The 23,839-nt window shown below is 41.1% G+C and overlaps 2 protein-coding genes across 4 annotated transcripts; both read right to left on the bottom strand.

Annotated features, from left to right (window-relative positions):
- Positions 1-643: 643 nt before the first annotated feature.
- Positions 644-6,507, bottom strand: ZACN (zinc activated ion channel). 3 transcript variants are annotated; one of them, XM_072645780.1, is made up of 10 exons: positions 6,260-6,507; positions 5,333-5,388; positions 4,946-5,070; positions 4,780-4,824; positions 4,471-4,577; positions 4,017-4,186; positions 2,953-3,077; positions 2,540-2,750; positions 1,918-2,082; positions 644-1,321 (listed from the first exon to the last, which is right to left on the bottom strand). In XM_072645780.1, exons 2-10 carry the CDS (start codon positions 5,376-5,378, stop codon positions 1,131-1,133), a joined length of 1,185 nt encoding a protein of 394 aa, XP_072501881.1. In that variant the 5' UTR covers positions 5,379-5,388; positions 6,260-6,507; the 3' UTR covers positions 644-1,130. The 3 variants fall into 3 exon arrangements, with proteins under 3 accessions (XP_072501881.1, XP_072501880.1, XP_072501882.1); XM_072645779.1 differs by lacking the exon at positions 6,260-6,507 and adding an exon at positions 5,848-5,959; XM_072645781.1 differs by lacking the exon at positions 6,260-6,507 and adding an exon at positions 5,483-5,542.
- Positions 6,508-6,662: 155 nt separating this feature from the next.
- Positions 6,663-9,679, bottom strand: GALR2 (galanin receptor 2). Its single transcript, XM_072645782.1, is given in 3 exon segments — positions 6,663-7,893; positions 7,895-8,009; positions 9,300-9,679. Coding segments are annotated over 3 exon segments (1,149 nt in total). The 5' UTR covers positions 9,665-9,679; the 3' UTR covers positions 6,663-7,224.
- Between the last annotated feature and the right edge of the window lie 14,160 nt (positions 9,680-23,839).

Raw genomic sequence — 23,839 nt, 5'->3', positions numbered from 1 at the left:
TTGTTGAGAGCTTTGTATACATGAAGAATGACCCATCTCTCACTGGCTTAGGTAGAATCCCTGAGCTATGGGTTCAGATCCTCTCCTCAGCTCTCAGACTTTTGGTGCATATGTGGTTGAAGGGTAGAACCAAGGTCAGCCTGCCCAGTTGTCCTCTCCTTGAGCGAATCAAGAGCAATTAGTGGAAGAGAGAGGACTGTGATCCCAAGCTGAGGCCCTCTGTAGCCCTTGGATCAGAAGGAGCTCTCATCACCCTTTTCCTTCTCCTTAGCAATAAGCATTAGGAGGTGGCAGGTGTCATCCTTACTCTCCACTTCTCCATTCTCTTGGCATTACCTTTAGTTGCCATAGGCACCCTGGGACATTCTGTCTGTCAGTACCATACTGCTTTCCCCCTAGCAAGAGGACATACAGAGAACCCTTATTTCTCCCCAACCCTGCATTCCATATGGTTTTTCCCCATGTACTTTACAGACTGAACATGTCATTGTGCATGGTGTTCTTGTTTTCTTGTTGCCATAGTGTAAATACCCCATAATTCAGGATCAGGCAGACAACCTGGGCAGAGAGGGCACAGAGGGTGAGGAGGCAGGGGCAGGAAGAGAGATTAGACAATGTCAAGGATTCCAAGGCTAATGTAACCGAACTAGGAGAGCTGTCCTTGGGGAGAGAGGAATCTGGGTGAAAGAAGCCCTGGAAACTGCGATTGCGAGAGTTCACAAAAGGCCCTGTGAAGAGGGGAGGTGGGGGCAAGATGCAGCAGCTTCTCACCAATAGGAAACAGATTGTTTAGCCCTGTCACCCTTGTTCTGAAACTGCTCCAGGCCAATTTCCCTTAGACGTTATAACCAGATGAGGTCCAGGGCTGACAGAGAAATGAGCAGAAGGGAGGTCTGTCCTGAGGAGAATGGCCACAAGAGTGTGGAGCTACACTCAGTCTCAGCAGAATGGTTTATTTCTCTAGTCATTTGCATGCTGACAGAGGGAAAGGTTCAGGGATACTCTAGGCTAATGGGTTAAAGAGAATGGACCTTGTCATAGAGCCTTGACCTCAGCTTTGGAAAACCGCACTCAATATGTCTAGACTCTAAGTTCTCGAGAATCTTGAATCCAATTTCTGGTGTTACTCTTTAGATCTTGGGCTTTCCTCCATGGGGAATATTCTTAGCGGGAGGTGGGTCAGATTTGCATTCCCACCAGACCCAGACTATGACAAATATGATTTGACTGCATCCAATGATGGCTACATATGTCAGCAAGAAGATGTGATCCATAGCCTCAACCCAAGTCTTCCTTTGCTCTTCAGTTGTCCTTTGGGGCTCTGTGGGAGAAATACTAAGAATGGAGGCTGCCCTTCATGTGGCAGTACCCTCCCCTAAAACGAAGATGAGCACTGGGGATCAGCTGCTCTCTTGACCCTGGAATCCTTTTTTTGGTGGGGGAGGGGGGTGGTGGCTGGGCTACAGAATTAAATCACTTTCCAGGATCTAAAACATGCATACATGAGTAAAAAATTCCTGCCACAGATGTCCTTCTGAATCTAAGTGTTTGTGTCTGGACTAGAAAGCCCTTATTCCTGATTTTAGAGAACTTCCTTAAGGAAGCTACTTTAGGTATGCCCCAGAAGTGTGAATTCACTCTGATATCCAAGGATACAAAGTTCTCTCCCTCTCTAGGCTGAACTGAGCTATCCAGATGTAGTCTATTTCATTACTAGAAAGAGAATCAGCTGTTTTGGTTGGGGTTGGTATTTGATTTTAAGGGAAACTAAAGATGCCAGGCTTCTTCCTGCTTAGACTGGAGTGGAGTCCAAGGGCTGCAGCCAGAACAACGTCATCCCTATGCCTTTGTAACTATTCCCAAAATATGCTGCTAAGGATTCCTTGTTTTCTTTTCTGGTGGGTTGCCTCTACCTACCTTCATATCTGGGCCCTGCATTTGTAGTGTCTAACCCTTCCTGTCTCGGAGCTGGATTTGGACTGATCTTTGGGCTGAAGTTGCCTCGAGCCAGCAAGCCATACATTAGCACCGTCTCCATGGTGCTGAGGGAGAGTAGTATCAGTAGCAGTGTGAAGTACGAAACTGGAAGGAGGGGAAACAATACAGTCAAAGGGGACAAGAATCTCCAGAACATCCATTCCAACCTGTACCTGCCCAAGAGTTTCATCTATAATATCCCCAACGAATGATCGTCCAAACTGTCCTTGAAGATCTCTAGTGAAGGAGAATCTACTACCTCCTGAGGTAGCCCATTAACTTCTTGGATGGCTCTGTTTGTTAGAAAGTGTTATATTGAGTCTCAGTATGCCTCTGCAACAATCTTCCTTTCCTAATGGAGGCAAATTTCTGGACCAGACTTACTAGACACTGGGGAAGAACAACAAAGGGATAGATGATAATGCAGATATTCTAATTTGGTCCTCAGGAAGACAGGGTTAGATGTGAGACCTTTGGACAGTGGAGTAAGGAAGGAAAGGAGCTAGGGATGAGTCGGGAGGCCAGAGAAGATGGAATCCCCTTACTTGATGAAGGTGCTTACTTAGGAGAGGACTGCAGGAGGAAGAGCTGGGGAGGGCCTGCACCAGTGATGAATGGAAAACAAGGTAGCTAAGCAGCAGGGTCACCTTGTAAGAGATCCGTTCAGTAGCCTTCAGAGGCAGGAGACTACCACATACATCTGCCAAGAGTACTGCCACACCTGGCACCACCAAGGCCATTGTTGTCTTCACAGCTGTGTTCTCTAGGCTTAGCTGGAGGAAAAAAACTTGTGCTTTTCAAGAAACTCTAAAGAACCTGCCCCAGGTAAATGATCCAGTTTTCCTCCCCTTAAGCATTGATCCTCCCAGGTATTCCAGACCAGTAAATGCCTGGGAGGGTACGCTAAAGGAATGGTTTCATTGTCACTCTACTTCCCTCTTTTCCGTGTCCCTAGTTTGGTATGCTCCTACTCACCGTCACCTGGAAACAAGGCACCAACTGCTGGTGTGGGACCTGAGCTTTTAAGCCTCGAACTGTATATTCCCGCTTCACACTCACAATCTCATTCACTGCGTGGGGATGAAACCTTAATTCTTCAGCTGGATAGGAGTTGGAAAGAGGAGTGAGAAGGGGAATGGTAAACCAAAAGGAAGGGAATGCCTTGTCCCTCTGTCCTAATAGACCCTTGCTTTGAAGGATAGGTCAAGTTTGAGAACAGAGGTGGAAGGGACCCAAGGCCATGGACATAAGGAAAAACTTCTGTAGAGAGTAGGAGTTACACACAAGAATCAGCCAAGTTTTTTAAGGGGATATGTGTAAAGTGGGGATGATAATAGCACCTACCTCACTTTGCTGCTGATAATAGAAGTAACATGTAAAGTGCTTTGGAAACCTTAAAATGCTATGTAAATGCTAGCTGCTATGACCATATTACTATAATTACTTAAAAGATTTTTTTGAGTTCTTGAAGCTATTACAGTTCTTTTGAATGACCATTGTTACCATCTTAAATCATAGCACTGGAATAATTTCTAACCAAAAAAATTATATTGGAGATGACTGTTAAGAATCAATTACCCTCCTCTCCAGATCCTCTTGACCAAGGCAATAGTTTTTGGTTGTTGTTTGTTTTTGTTTTTCGTAGAAATGGGTAAAAGTGGTATCTTGATGGTGTTCTTTAAAATTTAAAACCTTGATGGGGGAAGGGGGACAGAAATGACCAGGAAGATAGTGGAACACAGGTGGATACCAGGCATACAGCTAGACGTGGAACTGACAAAACATGGTTTTGTGATTAGACCAGAAGGAAACTAGGATTGGACCTGAATCAAATGGAAGATTACGGGTAGATTGATATTGGAGAGTTAAAAGAGTGGGTTGTTTTTAGCTGGAAAGTCTAAGCAGAACCTAGGGAAACCAAGGAAAATACTGTGCAAGATTGAAGAACTCTAGAACTAATAGGAATTACGGGTTAAGTGAGAATAGAATTGGTGCAGGAGTAAATACCTGTTCTTGTACTCCTATCCACTTCGCCATACCTGTGTTGCTGAAAGCATAGAAACTGATGCTGCAGTCACTTTTGTCACTGGGGAAGCGGAGAAGTTCAAAATCGCAGTTAGTCCTGGTGGTGAGCGCAGCGTAGAGCTCTACGAAACCCTCTCTGCTTATCCGTGCCCGTGGGCTTTGTTCCCTCCAGTCTACCCAGAGGCTATGGAAAGAGGAACCCAACACTAAGGTACCAGTCTCTTCTTTTGCTGCTTCCATCCTGACTCCATGGCTCAAAGCAGTAGGTTGGGAGGTTGGAAAGATCCAAGTGGCCTTACTCCTCCCTCCATCTACTCCTTAGAAGCCACAGCCGGAAACGCGCTAAGCATAGGTGACAGACTCCAGGGAAGATCATCAGGAAAAGCCTTAGAGACCGTCTAGGGAATATGTAAAGTCTAGGGAGTGGAGCTTTGGGGAAGAGCCAGGAATCACCTGGGGCGCACTTACGCCTCTTGAATGGTGAGGTCTGGAGTCCACAACAAATCTGAGGACAAAGTGATGAAGTTCCGTGGATATGTATTCTCATGCCAGGACAGCTTAGGGTCAAACCACGACTAGGAAAACAGGGATAAGGCTGAGCTGCCCACCTCCCTGGGTGGCAGAGAGAGACTATTGTACGCGAAGACAAAGCAAAGTGCCTGGCAGGAACCCTGCACTCCTGGTTTGCGTTCTAAAACACAATGTAGCAACCAGGGTAGCTTTCCGTCCCTTCCTTTCCCTGTTAAATGGCTCACCCCACCCCTTGTTTGCACTCACCATTTTCAGTAGCATCGAGGAGGACACCGTGTACTGCAGGATATCCTATTAGGGAAAGGGAGAAAAAAGGTGGCGTCATCACCTCAGGTGCAAGGAGGCTATAAAGCAAAAAGGGCACATCCTAGACTTCTGCCGCCTTCCCTCTCAGTGTCACGGCCCTCCTCACCACATCGAAGACATTGGACACAAACACGTGCACGTTAACGATCAGAGGCGCACTCCCATTATCTGGGATCTGAGGACAGATATCAGTAGTCATGAGCAAGTCCAGGCAGGAGAGGGGCTTCCAAGCTGTGGAAATGGGAAGACAAGGACAGTAGTGGGGGATGGGGGGTGGAGAGAAGGCTTGATAGTATTAACCTGGCCACCCTGAGGTAGTAATCCCTCAATATCTGATCCCACCCTCCTCTCCAAGTACCCACATCTTCAGGATGTAGTCGGGAGCGGGACGGGGGCGGGGGGGAGAGGAATGGGAGGAGGGATGATGGCCCGAGCAAGGATAATCTAGTCTGGGAGAAGGACGGAGAAGAAGGGGTGCTGAACTTAACCATACCGGACCCGAGAAGGAAGAGCTCAAGCAGCAGTCTCAGAATCGCCATCAGGAATGTTCTGCAAAGACATGACAGGGACACGTCTAACCTGATCCGTGCCCAGGACTAGAACCGGGAGACGGGGTCTTGACGCCAATTTGGTCTCCCCCTACCCTTAGCTCCAAAGTCGTGCTAGCTCTTATTCGGGGTAGCCAGTTGTGGGGAAAGTCTGGACTGCAGAACAGCCGACTGCTCAGTGCAAGAGATAAGAACTGCTCCGAGTTTGGGGCTCATCTGTCCTCCCTCAGTTCCGCAAATAGCGGAAAACAAAGCCTAGAGCAGGTCACGCCCGCCCCTGCAGCTGTCCCTATGCCTAAACTCCCCCGCTACCCTACCCTCCACCTGGCGCCTAATATAACGTTCAAGAACTGAGGCTGATCTTGGACATCAGGCACTCACATATTTTTTGGCCTCTACGAATTTGTTCTGGCTCCATGGAGCCACACGGAGAACCCTGGTAGACAAAAAGGTAGCCTACACTGCTTGGAGATCGTGCACACATTTCCTGCACACAATTAACATTATGAGAGTGGGCACAAGAAGTCAAGGAGGTTGGGAGAGACGAGGGTAGAAGGCAAGCTTCAGGAGGTTGTTTCTGCTTCTCTGATAACGCAGTTCCTACATTACGACTACTCATAGCTTTCGCTCCAGACCAGTGCAGACTTTGCAGAAGAATTGGATTTCACATGAAACTCTCTGAACCCTGGAGAGAAAGGGACTTGCTGAAAATGACCTTAAGAACCGCACAAATCTTGGCCTGAGACTCCTCTGGGATCCTTAGTGATATGTGACCTGCCCAGTGATTTCCAACAGTTGGAGGGAAAGGTAGGGTATAGTTAGGACATCTCAGTTCAAGCAAGGATCACAAGGAGTGTAAATGCCTCTCTTACTAATTAACTCAAGCGCTCTTCAATACTAGTATCTTCGAAGTCCTGCACACTTATTCTCAAATAGCTCCATAAGACGCAAGTGGTGCGCAAAGACCAGTCAAGTGTCAAAAGTGGCCTCTCCTTCCATATCTGGTCCAGCTCTCCCAGCCTCAGACTCCCTGACAGCTGGACTGGCTGTTAGTCTTTTGTTTTGCCAGACCTAATTTCTCAGGTCCCACACAGTTGCTAGCGTCTCAGTTCCAAAGTTCCAGAACTCCATCCGTTGAGGAGTGGAGCAAAACAAGGGTAGAATGGGGCGAGGATGGGCAACCCTCTTTATAATTCCTCGGATTCCTTCTATACAGTTCCTAAACCCCAGAGGGCCCCCACCCACCCCACATTGACAATGGCGGGATACACAGCATTTTAGGCAGTTTAAGCATTTTAATTAAATCTCAAAGACCACTATTTCCCCACTGCTCCTGCCCTCCAACTCCCTCCAAAACAACATTCTTTTTTCTTTAGTAGTTTATTTTCCCCCAGTTACATCTAAAAATACTTAACACTAGTTTTTAAAACAGTTCCCAATTCTCTCCCTTCCTCCCCATCCCTCCCACCCCCACTGAGAAGGGAAGCAGTTCCATATAGGTTATACATGTATAGTCATGCAAAACATTTCCGTATTAGTTATGTTGTGAAAGAAAACATAGACCAAAAAAAAAAAAACTCAAGAAAAATAATGTTTCAATCTACAGTCAGACATCCTCAGTTCTTTCTCTGGGGAGGGATAGCATTTTTCATCCTAAGTCCTTGAGTTGTCTTGGATCATTGTATGGCTGAGAATGGCTAAGTTATTCGCAGCTTATTATCTTACAACTTTGCTATTACTTTGTACACAGTACATTTCACTTTGCATCAGCCTATGTAAGCCTTTCCAGGGAAAATGACATTCGTAAACTACTCGTTCTACAGGTTCAGCTCTCATCTCATTGAAGGGGTACAGGGGTCTCTACTCTCCAGGATGAGCCTGGTAAGGGACTCAGATCTGAGTCTCTCAGAGGAGGATGTTCAGGAGCCAGAATGGTGGGATCCGCTACCTTACCAACGGGGATCATAGCTACGGAGTCGTGAACTAGCAGGCTACCCCTGCAAGTGCTTGTTGGGACTACTCGAACGCGACGGGAGACGAGCTGCGGAGCTCGGCACAGCAGCCCCTCACAGATCTTGCGGAAGCCCTTGCAGAAGTGTCTGGAGACTAGCGCATAGACAATAGGGTTGACGCAGGAGTTGGCATAGGAGACTAGATGGGAGAGAATGCGTAGCACATAGTTGGCTCGAGTGAGAAGGAAGTGGCCAAACCAGACGGAAAGGATGAGAGCGTGATGGGGCATCCAACACAGGCAGAAAAGAGTGGCCACGATGACAATCATGCGCGTCACTTTGCACTTGGAGCGCTTGGATACTGAAACAGCGGCGACTGGATCAACAGCCCTCCAGAGATAGCGCAGGGTTCGAGCATAGGTCAGGCCAAGCACGATAACCGGCAGCAAGTAGCTGAAGACTAAGGTGCAGAGATCCATGGTTCGACGCCGCTGTGCGCTCCAAGCGGGATGACACACAGTCAGGTTAGCCAATTCAGACTGACTATAGTAACTTGAGGTAGGGCCCCGAGAAAATCAGCGCCAGTGTCCAGATGAGGCCTATGGCCGCCAGTCCATTCCGAGGAGTCCGCAACTCCCGGGAGTGCAATGGGTAGCGGATAGCCAGATACCTTCGGGGGATAGAAAGACAAGTCAGTGTAGGGGACTGCTGAAGGCTGGGAGTGGGGATTGAGGAGCACGGTCACCGACGTGAAGGTAAGGAACCGCTGATTGTGTACAGTATTCAGAAAAATAGAACCCGCATTCTCATTTCTACAATAACCTTCCCAAAGACAGATTAAGACAGATCTATTTGAGGTCTCAGACCTCTTATAAATTTTTTCTAGGTCCCCTTAGAAGGAATGAACATAATTCTTGTAGAATCCTGACTAGAACAAGTGATTCTTGTCAACCAATTGTCCCCAAGGCTACAAAAAAGCATTTCCCACCCTGGAAGAGTAAAGAATGGGAAATGGAACCCAAGTTCCTATTTATAGCTCTTCCAATCAACTGACAGATTCCTAAGAAACAAATTCCAGACTCTACGTGCTATGTTAATTACCGGAATATCTAAGTCAGCCTCCTATAATATAGCAGGCACCCTCTCTAAGTCTAGTGAAACTCATGGAGCCTGGAGCGCCGTTCCAGAAGGACCCTTGACTCTCGCCTTTGTGAAATTGAGCTGTGTAATATGGCAGCCAGCGATATTTCTGGGAATCTATCCTAAGGACAGTAATAGACCCGAGAAGAGGGAAGACTGAGCCTCAGACTGGGTTTCCTTGTCAAGAATTCCTGGAGTATCTAATTCTTTTGCCAACACTTTTCCCCTTCCTTTGATTCATTTTGCAGATGAGGTCCTAGGTGAGTATGTCTCAGCTTCCCTCCAGGATATAGACAGAAGGAACCCCTCCGTGCCGCTCCCTCGCTCAGCCCAGAGCACAGCGCTGGGAAACAACACACAGAACTTGATGGAGAATCTGCTCTCTGCTACTATGCAATACCTGTGTGGCAACTCACGTCTGGGCTCTTCCGCTACAGCTCCAGTCAGTCCTGGCCCAAAGGACTTTGCGAAACGGTTTCAGGGCCACAGCCCAAACTGGAGAATTATGAACACACTCGAAGTTCACCAGATGTTCTGGAGCCGTGCCTTCTTTTGCATCAACCTTAGGTCTTGCACCTGCGGAGACCACTTAGGGTTCTGGAAGCAGCCTACTTCCTGAACTGGGACTCTTGTACCCAGGCCCAGATCCATATCTACTCTAAACTGATCTTTCCATCTTCCTCTGTATTCTCCCTCCTCCCTGTTTCTGTTTTTTCCACCTTCTTGGTCTTGGTCCCCCACCTCCCGAGGGTTTCATGAGGAAGGAAAGGGCTCTTGAGATTTCCTCTCCCTCTACCCACTCGCAACCCCTGTAACTCACCTATCTAGAGAGACAGTAGCCAGCGTGAAGCTGCTGGCGTACATGGTGAGGAAGATGAGAAAGTGTACTGTTTTGCAAAGCAGCGCGCCGAACACCCACCCGTCCAGGGTGTAAATGGTAGCCTGGAAGGGCACGCAGCAAACGATGAAACAGAGATCGGCCACACCCAGGTTGAGAATGAACAGGTTGGTGGGGCGGCTCATTTGGCCGCTGCGCAGCAGCACCGCTAGGACCAGCGAATTACCCACGGTGCCCACGAGGAAGATGAGAGCGAAGAGCACTGGAACGATGATTGCCTCGGGCTGCCAACCCTCCCAGCTGCCGCTCACCTCACTGGCGTTTTCTGGGGCAGCCGAGACATTCATGTTGCAGGGGAAACCTTGGAATACGTCGACACCTCGTTCCATTCCGCTCCTTGGTCTGGGGTGACTACCTATTCCAGCCCCTTTGAGCTAGCTCCGGGCCCCAAGTTGCAGCTACTTCTCATGCAACATCTTAACCTCTCCACAGCCCAGCTGCTGCAGAAGCCTCTCCAGCTGGAGAGAAAAGGATGGAGGCAATCAGGGAAAACGACTTGGGGGGAAAGTGGGAGGAGCAAAGGAAGCTGACTTTGAGCCAGGGGAACTGTAGGCTGAGTGGGGAAGCTGGAAAACCAAGGAATGACCCCCGGTCTCCAAGGAGATTTGGCATTGATGGAAACATCCTTACAGAGTGATGTTTCTCACTACCCCAAGGGAGGTGAATGCAAGTTGGGGTGTCTACTATAGTCAAAGGGCTATGTCATTTTTCTTCTCCTTCTCCCCATTCAAGGATCTTCAGTTCTCAGGAGACACCAGCCTCAGGTTCTGCTGAGGTTAGAGAGGTTTGCTTCTTTTTATGGTGGCCCAAGGAAAATGCCAGCAGGGAGAAATTCTGAGCCAACAGAGCAGAAGCTACAAGCCCCTGCCCACAATTAGGTCTCCCACTCCCCACCTCCTCTTGCCTGGGTTGCAAGGTGAATTCTCTCTTGGGTGTTTTGCTAATTCTACCTGCAGGAGTCTTCCAGATCCCAGCAGCTCAGGCCTGAAAAATGTCCCTTGATGCAGAATGTTTAAAAAGAGACAATAGGACGTCGCTGGAATTTTTAGTGACCCTAAAATGAACACTCATGGAAGAGAAAGAGATGCTGCATCAGTAGAACAGCTAGGTGGCTCAGTGGATAAGATGTTATAGACTCAGGAAGACCTGAGTTCAAATATGACCTCCCATACTTATTAGCTGTGTGACCCTGGGCAAATCATTTTACCTTTGCCTTAGTTTCCACAACTGTAAATGAGAATCGTAATACCAACTACCTAAGAGAGTTGGTGTGAAGGTCAAATAAGATAATTTCTGTAAAGTGCCTGGCACATAGTAGACACTAAATAAATACTAGTTCCCTCCCCCTTAGGTGGGGCTTCCTCCTTCTGAATCTGAGTCTGGAAGGCAAGGGGTGTGACTCTGGAAATGGGTTTGTTTATGTGTCCATGTTCATAAGTAGGTGAACTCTTACTAGTTTCTTATCTGCCTTTCCCCTCATCCCAGTCACCATCTTATCCTTCCTTTTTTGTTAGTTCTCAAAATGCCACTTATTTTTCACCTGTTTCCTGTGTTGATGTGTGTGTGCTTGGGTGTGTGTTCTCTATACATAGATACACATTCTCATACATAGATAAACATTCTTTATATATACACACATATATACATTCTCTATATAATCTATAAGACTTTAGTAGGCAAGCCATTTCTCTTCTCTGTACTTCATTTTCTTCATGTGTAAAATAAGAGTATTGGACTAAATTGTGGAAGTCTCTTCTACTTTCTCTCTTCCTGGATTGGGGTATGCCAGTATGCCAGTTGTTGCCTTTTATGACCTAATCATCAAACTACAAACAGCTAGGTGAGAGGGACAGCTACTTTCTGGGTTGTTCCTCTTTAATGAATAGCTCAGAACCATTAACATTGGGTTCTGAATATTTGTTTCTGCTCTCTTGAATATTGAAGCATCAGGTAAAGTAGCGAGAAGTAGTAGAAAGAGTCCTGAAGTCAGCAGACTGGGTTTACAATTTATAGACAATCTTTATGAGTTTCAACATCCTCATCTATAAAATGCATTATCCCATTTCCTAATTACATTACTACATAAATGGTCAAAGAATATGAACAAACCAACTGCAAAGTATTTGCAATCGTATGAAACAATGTTCCAAATCACTAATAATGAAATACTAATCAAAACAACCCTGAGGTCTCAGTTCACATCTTGCCAATGGCAAAAATAACCAAAAAATTGGCAACAGTCAATATTGGAGGGGTTGTGGAAGGATGGACACACTAATACATTATTGGGGGAACTGTGAAATGGTACAACCATTTTGGAAAGTATTTTGAAATTGTGTAAATAAAGTGACTAAAATGTCCATGCTCTTTGAACCAGAGACTCCACTACTGGGCTCATACCCAAAGGAATCCATTGATAAGAGAAAGTCTCCATATACTCCAAAATATTTAGAGCAGCACATTTTATGATAGCTAAGAATTGTGGCATATGAATGTAATGGAATATTATTGTGCTACAAGAAATGACATATGATGAATAGAGAAAAACATGGAAAGACCTATATGAACTGATGCATAGTGAAGTAGGCTGAGCAAAGAAAACAATTTACATGGTAACTGTAATACTGTAAACAGAAAGGACAACTACACACACCAAAAAACCAAAAGTAAATGTAAGGTAAATATAAAGACCAAGTTGGACTTGAATGAAGAGATATAAGAAGACATCCCCAATCTACCCTTTTCTGGATGTGGGGGTTCCACAGGTATTACACATTGTACATGTTTTTGGACTTTTTCAATGTTATCATTCAGTTGTACTAGGTATTTTTCTCTCTAAAAATTACTATTTGTTACAGGGGACTGCTCTCCGGGAAGGGTAGTGTGTGGAATATTTGGAATAACCTCAGTGATGTAAGACAAAATATCAATAAAAACTTATAAAAAATAAATAAAAATATTGCACTGCCTATCTCACAGGTCTGCTGTGAGGAAAAGTGCTTTCTAAACTTTAGAATGATTTAATTGCCATTATTACTGTTGCCCCAATAGATTAGTCCAGCTCTAGTCAGTAGCCATTGAGTTGCTGTGGAATTGACTCAGTACTCTATATTTCTTTGCTTATCCAAAGCAAAGCTTTATTTCTTACAGCCATGAGGGAAAAAATCAGACCATAGACATTCTATTAGGTGCTATAGCTAAGTTCTTTGAGTGCATAAAAGGGTGCTCAGTGTATAATTAATCTTACAGCTGAATTGAGAAGATACAGGATGAATAAGATGGTAGAGAATGGAAAGATAGACAAGAGTAATGCAGAACACAGTGCCACTGGAACATTCCAGGAAAGAATATAACAAATTAAATGGATAATTAAGCAGCATGCTGAGAAGGTACTTTTTATTGTTCTGCCTAGAGGTAGAAAGGATTCTTATAAGAAAAGGCAATTTTCCCATAGTACATCAAGTTAATAATGTCTAATTTGCTTATAGCCCCCTTTTCAGTTATGTCAAGATCTAGAAGTACTACAGAAAGGAACAGGCTTTCATGCTTACACATTCCTCCCCCCCCCCACCTTTGTACTTTCAGAACACAAGAATCATCATCCTGAAATTGAAGACTTTTTCTCATAATCAATGAGGATGAAAAAGTTATTATCTTTAGCTATGCACAAGTGACCCTTATAGGAGTCAAGGATCATGATGTAGATCTCATTCGTTTGAGAGGCATTATAAGTGCTGGTTGCTTGGCACACAGGCTTTTTTTTTCCTAAATCATGACCAAAATGATTCCAGTAAAAGACATAGATATGATTCCCACTGCCTATTCTCTAATCTCACTAAAGCCTAGTCAACCATTCAAAAAAGCAGAAGATACACCTCCTTGTTCAAGGTTATCATGCAATCTATTAACTATGTTTGTATATAGTTAATCTTATTTGTAAGGTTTCTAGTATAGTTGAGGATATAGATGTTGTACTTCCCTAGATTCATTCTTTCAACCCCCACTCATATTAGAGTGAGTTGATACCTCAGAGGGTGATTCACTATTACTCCCTTCAGAATTCTAGGAATAAGTCTGAGGGGTTCCTATTGCTCATGAGCCTTCATCTGGTGTATTATTCCCAATATCCACCAATTGGCATCAGTTAGCTTTTATAAAGGAATATTTACCAAGAAAGTACAGAATGAAAAGAGATTGCAAAAATATTACCCAAACTGGGATTTGTACCTTCTCACTCTCCATGGGGAGAGTGAGTCAAAGTTTAAAGTGGTTGGTCTTAAACACTCCCTCTTCCCACACCCTAGGGATAAACTCTTCCTCCCTCACCAACACAATATCCCTGAGGAGAGTGGGCTCAGACTTGAAGCAAACAGTACTGAGATACACATAGAAAGAATGTATAGGGTGAAAGGGTACCTCATGACTCAGCCCTAGGAGATCTTTTATTCCCTCAAAATTCACTTCTGGCTGTGGTGTTGCTAATAAAAAAGTTGTTCTCTTTTCCAACTAAGTTGGTTCCTTATAGATGCAGTGTCTCAGCTGATAAATCAATCTAGTTCTGGGTTGAGTCAAGGCAATCTGTCCTTAAGGCTGGTTTCTTGATAAGTTCATCTACTGTTATTATAGTCTCTTTTGGTCTCTGCTACTTACTGTAGTTGCTGAGGGAACCTCTGATGACTCTTCCAACCTTTTGAGCCACACACAGTCATAATCTGTTCCATTCCATCTTTGGACCATTAAGTAAAGAGACTATTCACTTAAGACCAGGAAAGAAAAAACAAAATAAACAGGCACCACATATTCAGGGATGCATAACTTATAGGTGAGGAGATATGACAGCCTCCATTCCCTATCTGTAATGCCAATGTGATACCCATCGCAGCTGTTATGAATATGCATGAGTATTTCCAGGGTAAATTCACAAAATATAATAAACTCTCTTCCTCAAAGCAAAACCAAAATATTTATTTGGGACATCACTAGAATACCAGGAGGCAAGATTTAACAGCTTGCTTCTCTCTCTGTGCTCTGCCTGCTCTCGCTCTCTGTGCTCTCTCTCTCTTTCTCTTTCCTTCTTGGGCAAGCTCCTCCCAGTCTGAGCTCCAGGTGACCCAGGCTCCATGTGATCGCAGGCTCCATCTGTTAGGCCTATTAATGGGCGAGGAAGATCTTCCTATTCTATTACCATTACACTACCCCATTCAAGGGCTTTCAGAAGCTCACTTGAAAGCCATGAGTGAGGATAAAGAGATTGTCCACTTGAACCCTTTATATGCCCAATTTATTCCAGCTCAGTCTGAATCATCAGTTCTCAATTAACCAAAATGCTTTTCATCACCCCACAGTATTAGCCCCTCAGTGACTCATAGCTGGAATAAGACTCACAAAAACTCCATGTGTTAGATTGAAACCAGGTAGGGAATACTACCATGTGCTCTGAGAACTAAAGCATTCATTGATCTGTCCCATCACACTAGAAGATGACAGGTAGAGTTGTGTTCGTTTAACCTACTATCCTATTGCCTTTCTGAATGAACATGTGGGAGCTAACATCCAATTTCTCCTATTACTGTTAGATTTCTTGCAGCCATTTATAGTAGCAGCAATATCCCTATCCTTTACTCATGCAGGTTAGGCTAGTTTTTCCTTAAAAAAATATTGAGCCATTCTTCAAGACTTTATTGGCTCAGGGGACTAAGGCCTCAGGCTTTTGATGTGGCTTTCTTATTGGCTGAGTAAAAGCAGAGAAAAGGAGTGCCAGGAACCTCTGAGGCTTGGTCCCTAACTCAGGCAAGAGAACCTCACTCAGATTAATTAACTTCAGGCATATTCAATGTTTATCCTTGTTAGATATCCTATGCCTGCTATGGATAAATAAATCTCTTTTTGTTTACTGTTGAACTATTTGTGAGTTTCTCGTTTTATCCCAATATTGAACCTAAACTATCAGGAGACTAGCCTGAGCGCATTTAGGGTTTAAGGCCCAGCCTACCACACCATTTTATTTAATTATAGAGAAAAAAATATAATGGCCTATTTTACTGACTTTTTTCCCTCGAAGCAGAAAACTTCTTGCTTTAGTTATAAAGAAGCAAGTACATAATAATATTTGATTTCTCTTTCATATATTATGTCTAAACATTTAATTGTTTTCAGTTATACAAATAAATGCCTTTACAACAACATTGCTAACTAGGACATAATCTGTCTAATCTGTATGCTATTTACAGGTATAAAATGGAGACGGATTACCTTATAATTGTGCAAGAGCTCATGCCAACAGTCCCAAGCAGTGAGTTTGTTCATTGGCAGTTTGATGAATGAAAGTTACAAAGGTGTTATCAGTCCCAGGTCCGCCAATTTCCTTATCTCTAAAATGGGAAACTCTGCAAGTTTGTTCATACTATCCCCCTTGGATGGCTTAAGTAAAACTCTATTAAAGCAATAAAGGGTCACCCAGATCAGCCTTCTGAGAAACAGACAAAGGATTGCTAGCCATGCTCAATTTGGGAATTTGGTGCTAGAAAGTATCTTTGTTCCATTTAAAGAGGGTGTGAATGTTGAATGTTGGATATCCTCTTCATTCTGGACTGGTGAATCCTCTTGACCAGTGGTCAGTTTATCTATATGTGACTTATCTTTTTGTGCTCTACAAATGAAGGTTCAAAAAACCCAAAGAGAAGTGATGGTAGGGTTAGGAACATTAGGAAGAACTATTGTGAATGTGGAGCAATTATTGACAGATATCCAAAAGATATGAACAAGCAGTTTTCAGATAAATACATCAAAGCCATCTATGAGATATGAGAAAATCAAAGCATATCTATAGTCATATTATTTATTAGCAAAATGCAAATTAAAACAACTCTGAGGTACCTCCTCATACCTATCAGATTGGCTAACATGACAGAAAAGGAAAATGACAAATGTTGGAGGGGAATGTGGGAAAATTGGGACTCTAAGGCACTGTTGGTGGAATTGTGAGCTGAACCAACCATTCTGGAGAATAATTTGGAACTATGCCTAAAGGGTTATAAAACTGTGCATATACCCGTTGATCCAGAAATATTATTGCTAGTTCTGTATCCCAAAGAAATAAAAAAGATTGTACAAAAATATTTATAGCAGCTCTTTTTGTGATGGCACAGAATTGGAAATTAAGGGGATATTCATCAACTGGGGAAAGTTGTAGTATATAATTGTAATGGAATATTACTTTGCTATAAGAAATGATAAGCAGGATGATTTCAGAAAAATCAGGATAGACTTATATGAACTGACACAAAGTGAAGGGAGTAAAATCAGGAGAACATTGTATACAGTAACAGCAATATTGTATGATGATCAACTGTGAATGATTTAGCTTTTCTCAACAATACAAAGATCCAAGAGAGTTCCAAGTACTCATCATGAAAAATGCTATGCACCTCTAGAGAAAGAACTGATGGACTCTGAATGCAGATCAGAGCATACTATTTTTCACCTTCTTTATTTCTTTGTGTGTGTGTTTTTCTTCTGGGTTTGTATCTTCTTTCACAACATGACAAATATGGTATGATTGAACAAGTATAACCTATAACAAATTGCTTACTGTCTCAGGGAAGGAGGAGCTAAGGGAAGGAAAGAGAAAATTTGGAACTCAGAATTTTTTAAAATATCTTTTATGTCTTTTTAAAATTGTCTTTACATGTAACATATTTTTTTTAAAGAGAGACATTGAAAATGAAAATCCAAAAGGAGAGAGGAACTCAAACAAATATAAGAAGAGCCCCAGAGGGAAATGGTTTGTCTACAAAGATGATAAAAGTACCTGGAAAAAAATGAAACAAGAGATAAAAATGAAATAAGACCTCTAGTGGAAAAAAAACTGGAAGAACAAATAGCTTTAGAAGAGAAGATAAAAACTGTTACTCAAGCAACAGACTCCATAAAAATCAGAATCAATAAAATAAAATTCAATGACATGAGACAAGAAATATTAAAACCAAATTAAAATTTTGAAAAATGTTAAAGAAAATGAAAGGTATCTTCTATCAAAAATAATTGACCTAAAACATGTCAAAGAAAAAGAATTTAAGAATTATTGGATTTGCTGAAAACCATTATTTTAAAAAACCTGTATCCCATATATCAGGAAGTAATAAATGAAAATTGCCTAGATTTTTTAATATCAGAGGATACTAAAAGTAAAAATAGAAATAATCTACCCATAATATCCTGAAAAAAACCATATGATTAAAACTCCCAGGAATATCAAAATCAAAATCCATAGTTTCCTGACCAAAGAAAAAATATTGCAAGTTGTCAAAAAAAAAATTCAAGAACCAGTCAAGATCACACAAGACATGGCAACAACTACTGTAATGTAGATAATCTTGTATTCAAAAAAGAAGTTAAAAGTCAAGAATAATTTACCCTACCTAAGTGAGTATACTCTTACTAGGAGGAAAATAGGTCTTTAAAGGAATAGAGGATGTTCAAGCATTCTTGATGAAAAGACCAGAGCTGAATAAAAATTTTGAAATGCAAAACCATGAGGTAAATATGTTTGTGTAATTGAGAGGCATCTGTTGAAGTGTGTACATTCTCTGAAAGAAATTCTCTTCAGAACTGTAATGTCTTCAAAGGTCGTGGAAGGAATTAAATAACCAAAACAGAGAGACTAAGAGTAGTTTTGCTCTGAGTTAATGTTCTTAAAAAAGAAAGAAATGGATAGGTGAAAGGAATACACTAGGGAAGAACTGAGGAAGGAGATGAGATTATTTCCCATTATTTTTGTGAGACAAGTATACAAACATAGAGGTGGGAACACCAATACTTGAACCTCTCATCCAAATCAGACAAAGGAAGGTTGAGCACTCACACACACATACAAGGAGTTTGGTGTAGTAATACATTATACTTAAGAGGAAGACAGGTGAGTATAGAGTCAAGAGAGAGGGTAGAATTGGGAAGGAAATAGTTACAAGTAAAACAAATGTCTTGTGGATTAAAAGAAGGGGGGATTAACAGAAAAGAAACAAAGTGCAAGAATCAGGGATTACAGTCTGATCAAGGGCAAAAGAGGAGAGGCATTCAAGTGGAAATAGATCATTTAAAGATCTCTACTTTTGGTCACATTCCTTTTCTTTCACCACCTTTTATGTAAAGAAGGAGCTAGTGGCAAAGGGAGGGAAATGTATGGAAATATGATGGATATGATGCATTCAAACATGCTCAAGTCTCCCCTGTCCTCAAAAACCTTCATTTGCCTTACCCTCATTTCAAGCTATCATCCTCCATCTCCACCCCATCTCCCAGCCAAACTCCCAGAAAAAGCTTTCTACATTTGATGCCTCTGCTTGTTCTCTCACTCACTTTTCCATCCTTCGAAATCTGGCTTCCAACTTCATCGCTCAGTTGAAGCTGTTCTCTCCAAAGTTACCAATAATCTCTTAAAATGGCCTTTTCCAGCCCTCATTCTTTTTTGAGTCATCTGTTAACCACCTGCTCAGCATCATTGGACATGGTTAACCACCCCCTCTTCCAGCATCCTCTCTCCTTTGGTGTTTTTGTGCTATTGCTTTCTCATGATTCCCCTCCTATCTGACTAATTGCTCAGTCCCATTGCTGGTTAATCCTCCATCTCACACCCCCTAATTGAGAATGTTCCCCAAGATTTTGTGTTAGGATCTCTACTCACTGTCTCTCTCTCTCTCTCTCTCTCTCTCTTTCTCTTTCATTCACTCTTATTCCCTCACTCTCCTTCCATATGTAATCTTATCATTGATATGCTGAAGAATCAGAGTTCCATATCTAGCACCCGTCTCTCTTCCAAGCTTCAGGTCCACACTCACAATTGCCTGTTGGACATTTCAAACTGAATATCTAGATTGTATATAATAGATTCAGACCTATTCAAACTAGAGATATCAAAACTCAATATATCCCAAATAAAATTCATTATATCCTTCCCTGCCCCCAACCCACCACTCTTCCAAATTTTCCTATTACTAAGGGCACCATCGTTCTTCCAGTCTCCCAGATTCATGATCTCTGTGTTACTCTCAATCTCCTTCAGCCCACATATCCAACTGATTACCAAATCTTGTCATTTTTACCTTCACACATCTCTCCTATCCAACCTCTTCTCTCTACTCACACATCCACAACTTTATTTCAGGCCCTCATCACCTCTCACCTAGACTTTTGAAACTCCCTCATGACCTGTCTCCTTGTCTCAGGTCTATTTTCACTTAACTACATCCTATACATTTTGCCCAAGTAATTTTCCTTAAGTACAGATCTGACCATATCACTCCCTTCCTCAATGAACCCTAGTGGCTGCCAATTGCCTTGAGGATAAAATGAGAAGTACTTTGTTTAGCTTGTAAGGTCTTTAGCAACCTGGCCTTAACCTATCTTTCTGGTCTCATTGTACCTTACTTCTCCCACACTTTGTGATCTAGACAAACTGACATCTCTTTTCCATCTCAGTTCTTTCACACTGGCCATCCCCCATGTCTGGAATACACTTACTCCCCACCTTCACATCAAAATTTTTTTTCTTCAAGATTCAGCCCAAAAACTACCTTCCACCTGAAACCTTTCTTGATCCTCCCAATTGCTAAACCACCTTGTAATTAATTGCTTTGCATTGATTTTCTTTGTATTTTTCTGTATATATTTATGAAGATATTCATTTCCCCTCATTAGAATGTAAGCTCTTTTAAAGTAGGGATTGTATCATTCCTTATATTTGAACCTTAGTGCTTAACACAGTGCCTTGTCCATTAAAGGTGATAAATAAATATTTTTTGATTGATTGGAAGGATATAAACAATTAACAATCATAACCGTGAACCTGAAAGAGATGAACTCACCCATAAAATACAGGAGGAAAACAGAATGGGTTAGAAAGTAGAAAACAATATGTTATTTATAAGAAACATACTTGAAATTGAAACATAAAGATATACGCAGCTAAAATGGAGGGCTGGGAAAAATCTATTATATTTCAAGAAAATTTAAAATAAGGAGATCTAGCAAGAATGATCTCAGTCAAAGCAACAGTAAAAACTGACATTAAAGAAATAAGCTAGAAAACTATATTGTGCTTAAAGTTATCATAGATGATGAAATAATATCAATACTTAAAATAAATGTACCAAATAAGTACTTAAAGGAAAAGTTGAGTGAATTATATGGAGGAATAGATAGCAAAACAGTGATAGTTGGGACCTCAATGAATCCTCTTATACATATACCTAGATAAATACAACAAAAAGATAAACTAGAAAGAACTTGATTTCAATAAAACTTTAAAGAAGATGCATAAGATAGATCTCTGGTGATAACCAAATGGGAATAGAAAGGAATATATACATTTGTATCTATATATATATGTATATATATATATACATGTATGTATATATATATGCATATATATATATATATATATATATATATATATACACACACACACACACACACACATATATACACTTGTGTATATATGGGTGGAGAGAGGGAGGGGGTGGAAAGAAAGAGACAGCACATGGCACCTTGGCAAAAACTGACCATATGATAAGATATAAAAATCTCAAAAACAAATTTCAAAAAAACAGAAATAATAAACACATCCCTTAGCACACTACAATAAAAAATTATAATCAATAGAGAGCCTTTGAAGGAGGGATTCAAACCAAATTGGAGAAAAAATAATTTCATCTTCAATAATTCATGGGTCAAAGAATAAATCATAGAAGAAATAGATAATTTCATTTACCAAAAAATAGTAATAATGAAAATACATACCAAAATGTTTGGCATGTAGTCAAAGTAATCTTTAGGGCAAAATTTAATCATGAAGCACTTTCATCAACCAAAGGGAAAAGAGACTGATCAAAGAATGCAAGTAAAAAAATAACAACTAGAAATGCAACAAATACCTCCCTCCTACAGCTAAACATACAAAGAGAAATTCTGAAAAAATTGAAAAGAGTTAACAAAATTAAAAGAAAACATCCCATATTGAACTGATGAATAAAACTAGGATTTTTTAAAAATACTATAAAATTGATGAACCATTATCTCATCTGATTTTTACCAAATTACCAACATCAAAAATGAAAAAAAATATTCACAACAAAGGAAGAGGAAATAAAGTAAACTATTAGGAATTATTTTGTCAAGTTATATGCCAAAATAATTGATACTGAATCAAAGGATGAATCTTTACAAAAAGTGTAATTTATCCTGATTGATAAACCAAAAAAAAAAAAAATAGATAATTTAAATAATGTAGTCTCTACACAGTCTTACTCCAATGTTTCTTTATAGTGCAGAAGTTGATCTTGGGTTCTCCAAGACTATATTAGTACATGCCATGTTCTGTCATGTACCATGCTGGAAAGGCTTTAAGTATTGTCTAGGAACAGATCAATCTGTTTCCAAGGAACACCTGAGCTTATCACAGAGAACCACAGTGGGACTGTTACCAAGGGATAAAGTGGTCATGGCATCCCATGAAACAAAATTTTAAAATATATCTCAGACCTATGTGGCCCCCTTCCACTTTTACAATGATTGTGGAGGAGAGCAAGAGGAATAAAATATCAAAAATCTCAAGGAAAATAATTTTTTAAGTGGTAAGAAAGAGGGCCCAGCAGTACTATAACTCTACACTACAAAGTAGAAATTATCAAAAAAAATTTTAGTACTGGTTAGAAAATAGAAAAATTGGCTAGATACCCAAGACCCAGAATCAACTGAATATAGTAACATAGTTTTCAATAAACCCAACTACTTCAAGTACTTGGATAAGGACCCACAATATTCTACAGAAACTACTAGAAAAATTAGAAAGCAGCCTGGCAGAAATTCGGTTTAGGGTAATATCTTGCAACATATACCACAATATGCCACAAATGAATACATGACCTAAACACAAAAGGTCACATATAAAAAAAATAGAGGATCATAGGAAAAGAACTCTGAGTAAACAAGGGATAGAGAGGATCACAGAAGAAAAAAATGGAAAATTTTCATTACATAAAATCATAAAGTGTTAGCCTAAAATCAATGGAGCTTACAATTAGAGAGGAAATAATAAAATGGAGGAAGAATCTTTATATTATGTTTCTCTAATAAAAGTCTGGTACAAGATTGGATAATATGAGAGACAAAGAAATTGATGGTTGTTGGAGCAGTTTTAGGAAAACTGGGACAATAATGCGTTGTGGGTGGAATTGTGAACTGATCCAACCATTCTGGAGAGCAATTTGGAACAATGCCCACAGGGCAAACAAACTGTGCATACCCATCAATACAGCAGTACGACTATTAGATCTATATCCCAAAGAAATCATAAAAAGGGAAAAGGATCCACATGTACAGAAATATTCATAGCAACTCTTTTTGTGGTGGCAAAGAATTGGAAAATGAGGGGATGCCCATCAGTTGGGGAATAGACAAACAAGTTGGGGTATATGAATGTAATGGCATACTATTGTGCTATAAGAAATGATGAGCAAGCAGATTTCAGAAAAACCTTGAAAGACTTACGTGAACTGATGCTGAGTGAAGTGAGCAGAACTAGAGGAACATTGTATGTAGTAAGAGCAACATTGTGTGATGATCAACTTTGATAGACTTGGTTCTTCTCAGCAATATAATGATCTAAGACAATTCCAAAAGACTCATGATGGAAAGTACTCTCCACATCCAGAAAAGAACTATGGAGTATGAATGCAGATAGAAGTATACTGTTTTCACCTTTTATTTTCTTTCTCTTGGTTTTTCCCTTTTGCTCTGCTTCTTCTCTCACAACATGACTATTGTGGAAATATATATGATTGTACATGTATAGCCTATATCAGATTACTTGACATCTTGGGGAGAGAGGGACAAGGAAAGGGAAAGAGGAGTAAGGGGAGGGAGGGAGAAAAAAGTTTGGAACTCAATTTCTTATAAAAGCAAATACTGAAATCTTTCTTTACACATAATTGGAAAAATAAAATACTATTAAAAAGTGAAAGTCTGGCATATAAAACATATTGGGAATTAATAGAAATATATAAACATAAGTCCATCAGCCAATAAATCAAAGACCATTAACAGACAGTTCTCAAAAAATCAAAGGCAAGTTATCAACATCCATGGGGGAAATGCTCCAAATAACAATAATAAGAGAAACACCAAAAAAACCCCAACAACTCAGAAGTTCTATCTTACCAATTAGAAGGACAGAGGACAAAAAAAAAAAAAAAGAAAATTACCGTTATTGGAAGGGATGTAGGAGGAGAATCACACTAATGAACTGTTGGTGGAGCTGTGAATGAATCCAACTATTAGGGAAAGCATATTGAAACTATTTTTAAAGCATTTAATTGGTGCATACCCTTTAACCTAGCAATACCACTACTAGTCATAGACTCCAAAAAGATCAGTGAAAGAAGAAAAAGACCCATATACACAAAACT

This window comes from Notamacropus eugenii, chromosome 2 (genome assembly GCF_028372415.1).
Source record: "Notamacropus eugenii isolate mMacEug1 chromosome 2, mMacEug1.pri_v2, whole genome shotgun sequence".
Taxonomy (NCBI): Eukaryota; Metazoa; Chordata; class Mammalia; order Diprotodontia; family Macropodidae; genus Notamacropus; species Notamacropus eugenii.
Note: the sequence above shows the minus strand (reverse complement) of the source record. Positions and strands in the feature narration are given on the sequence as shown.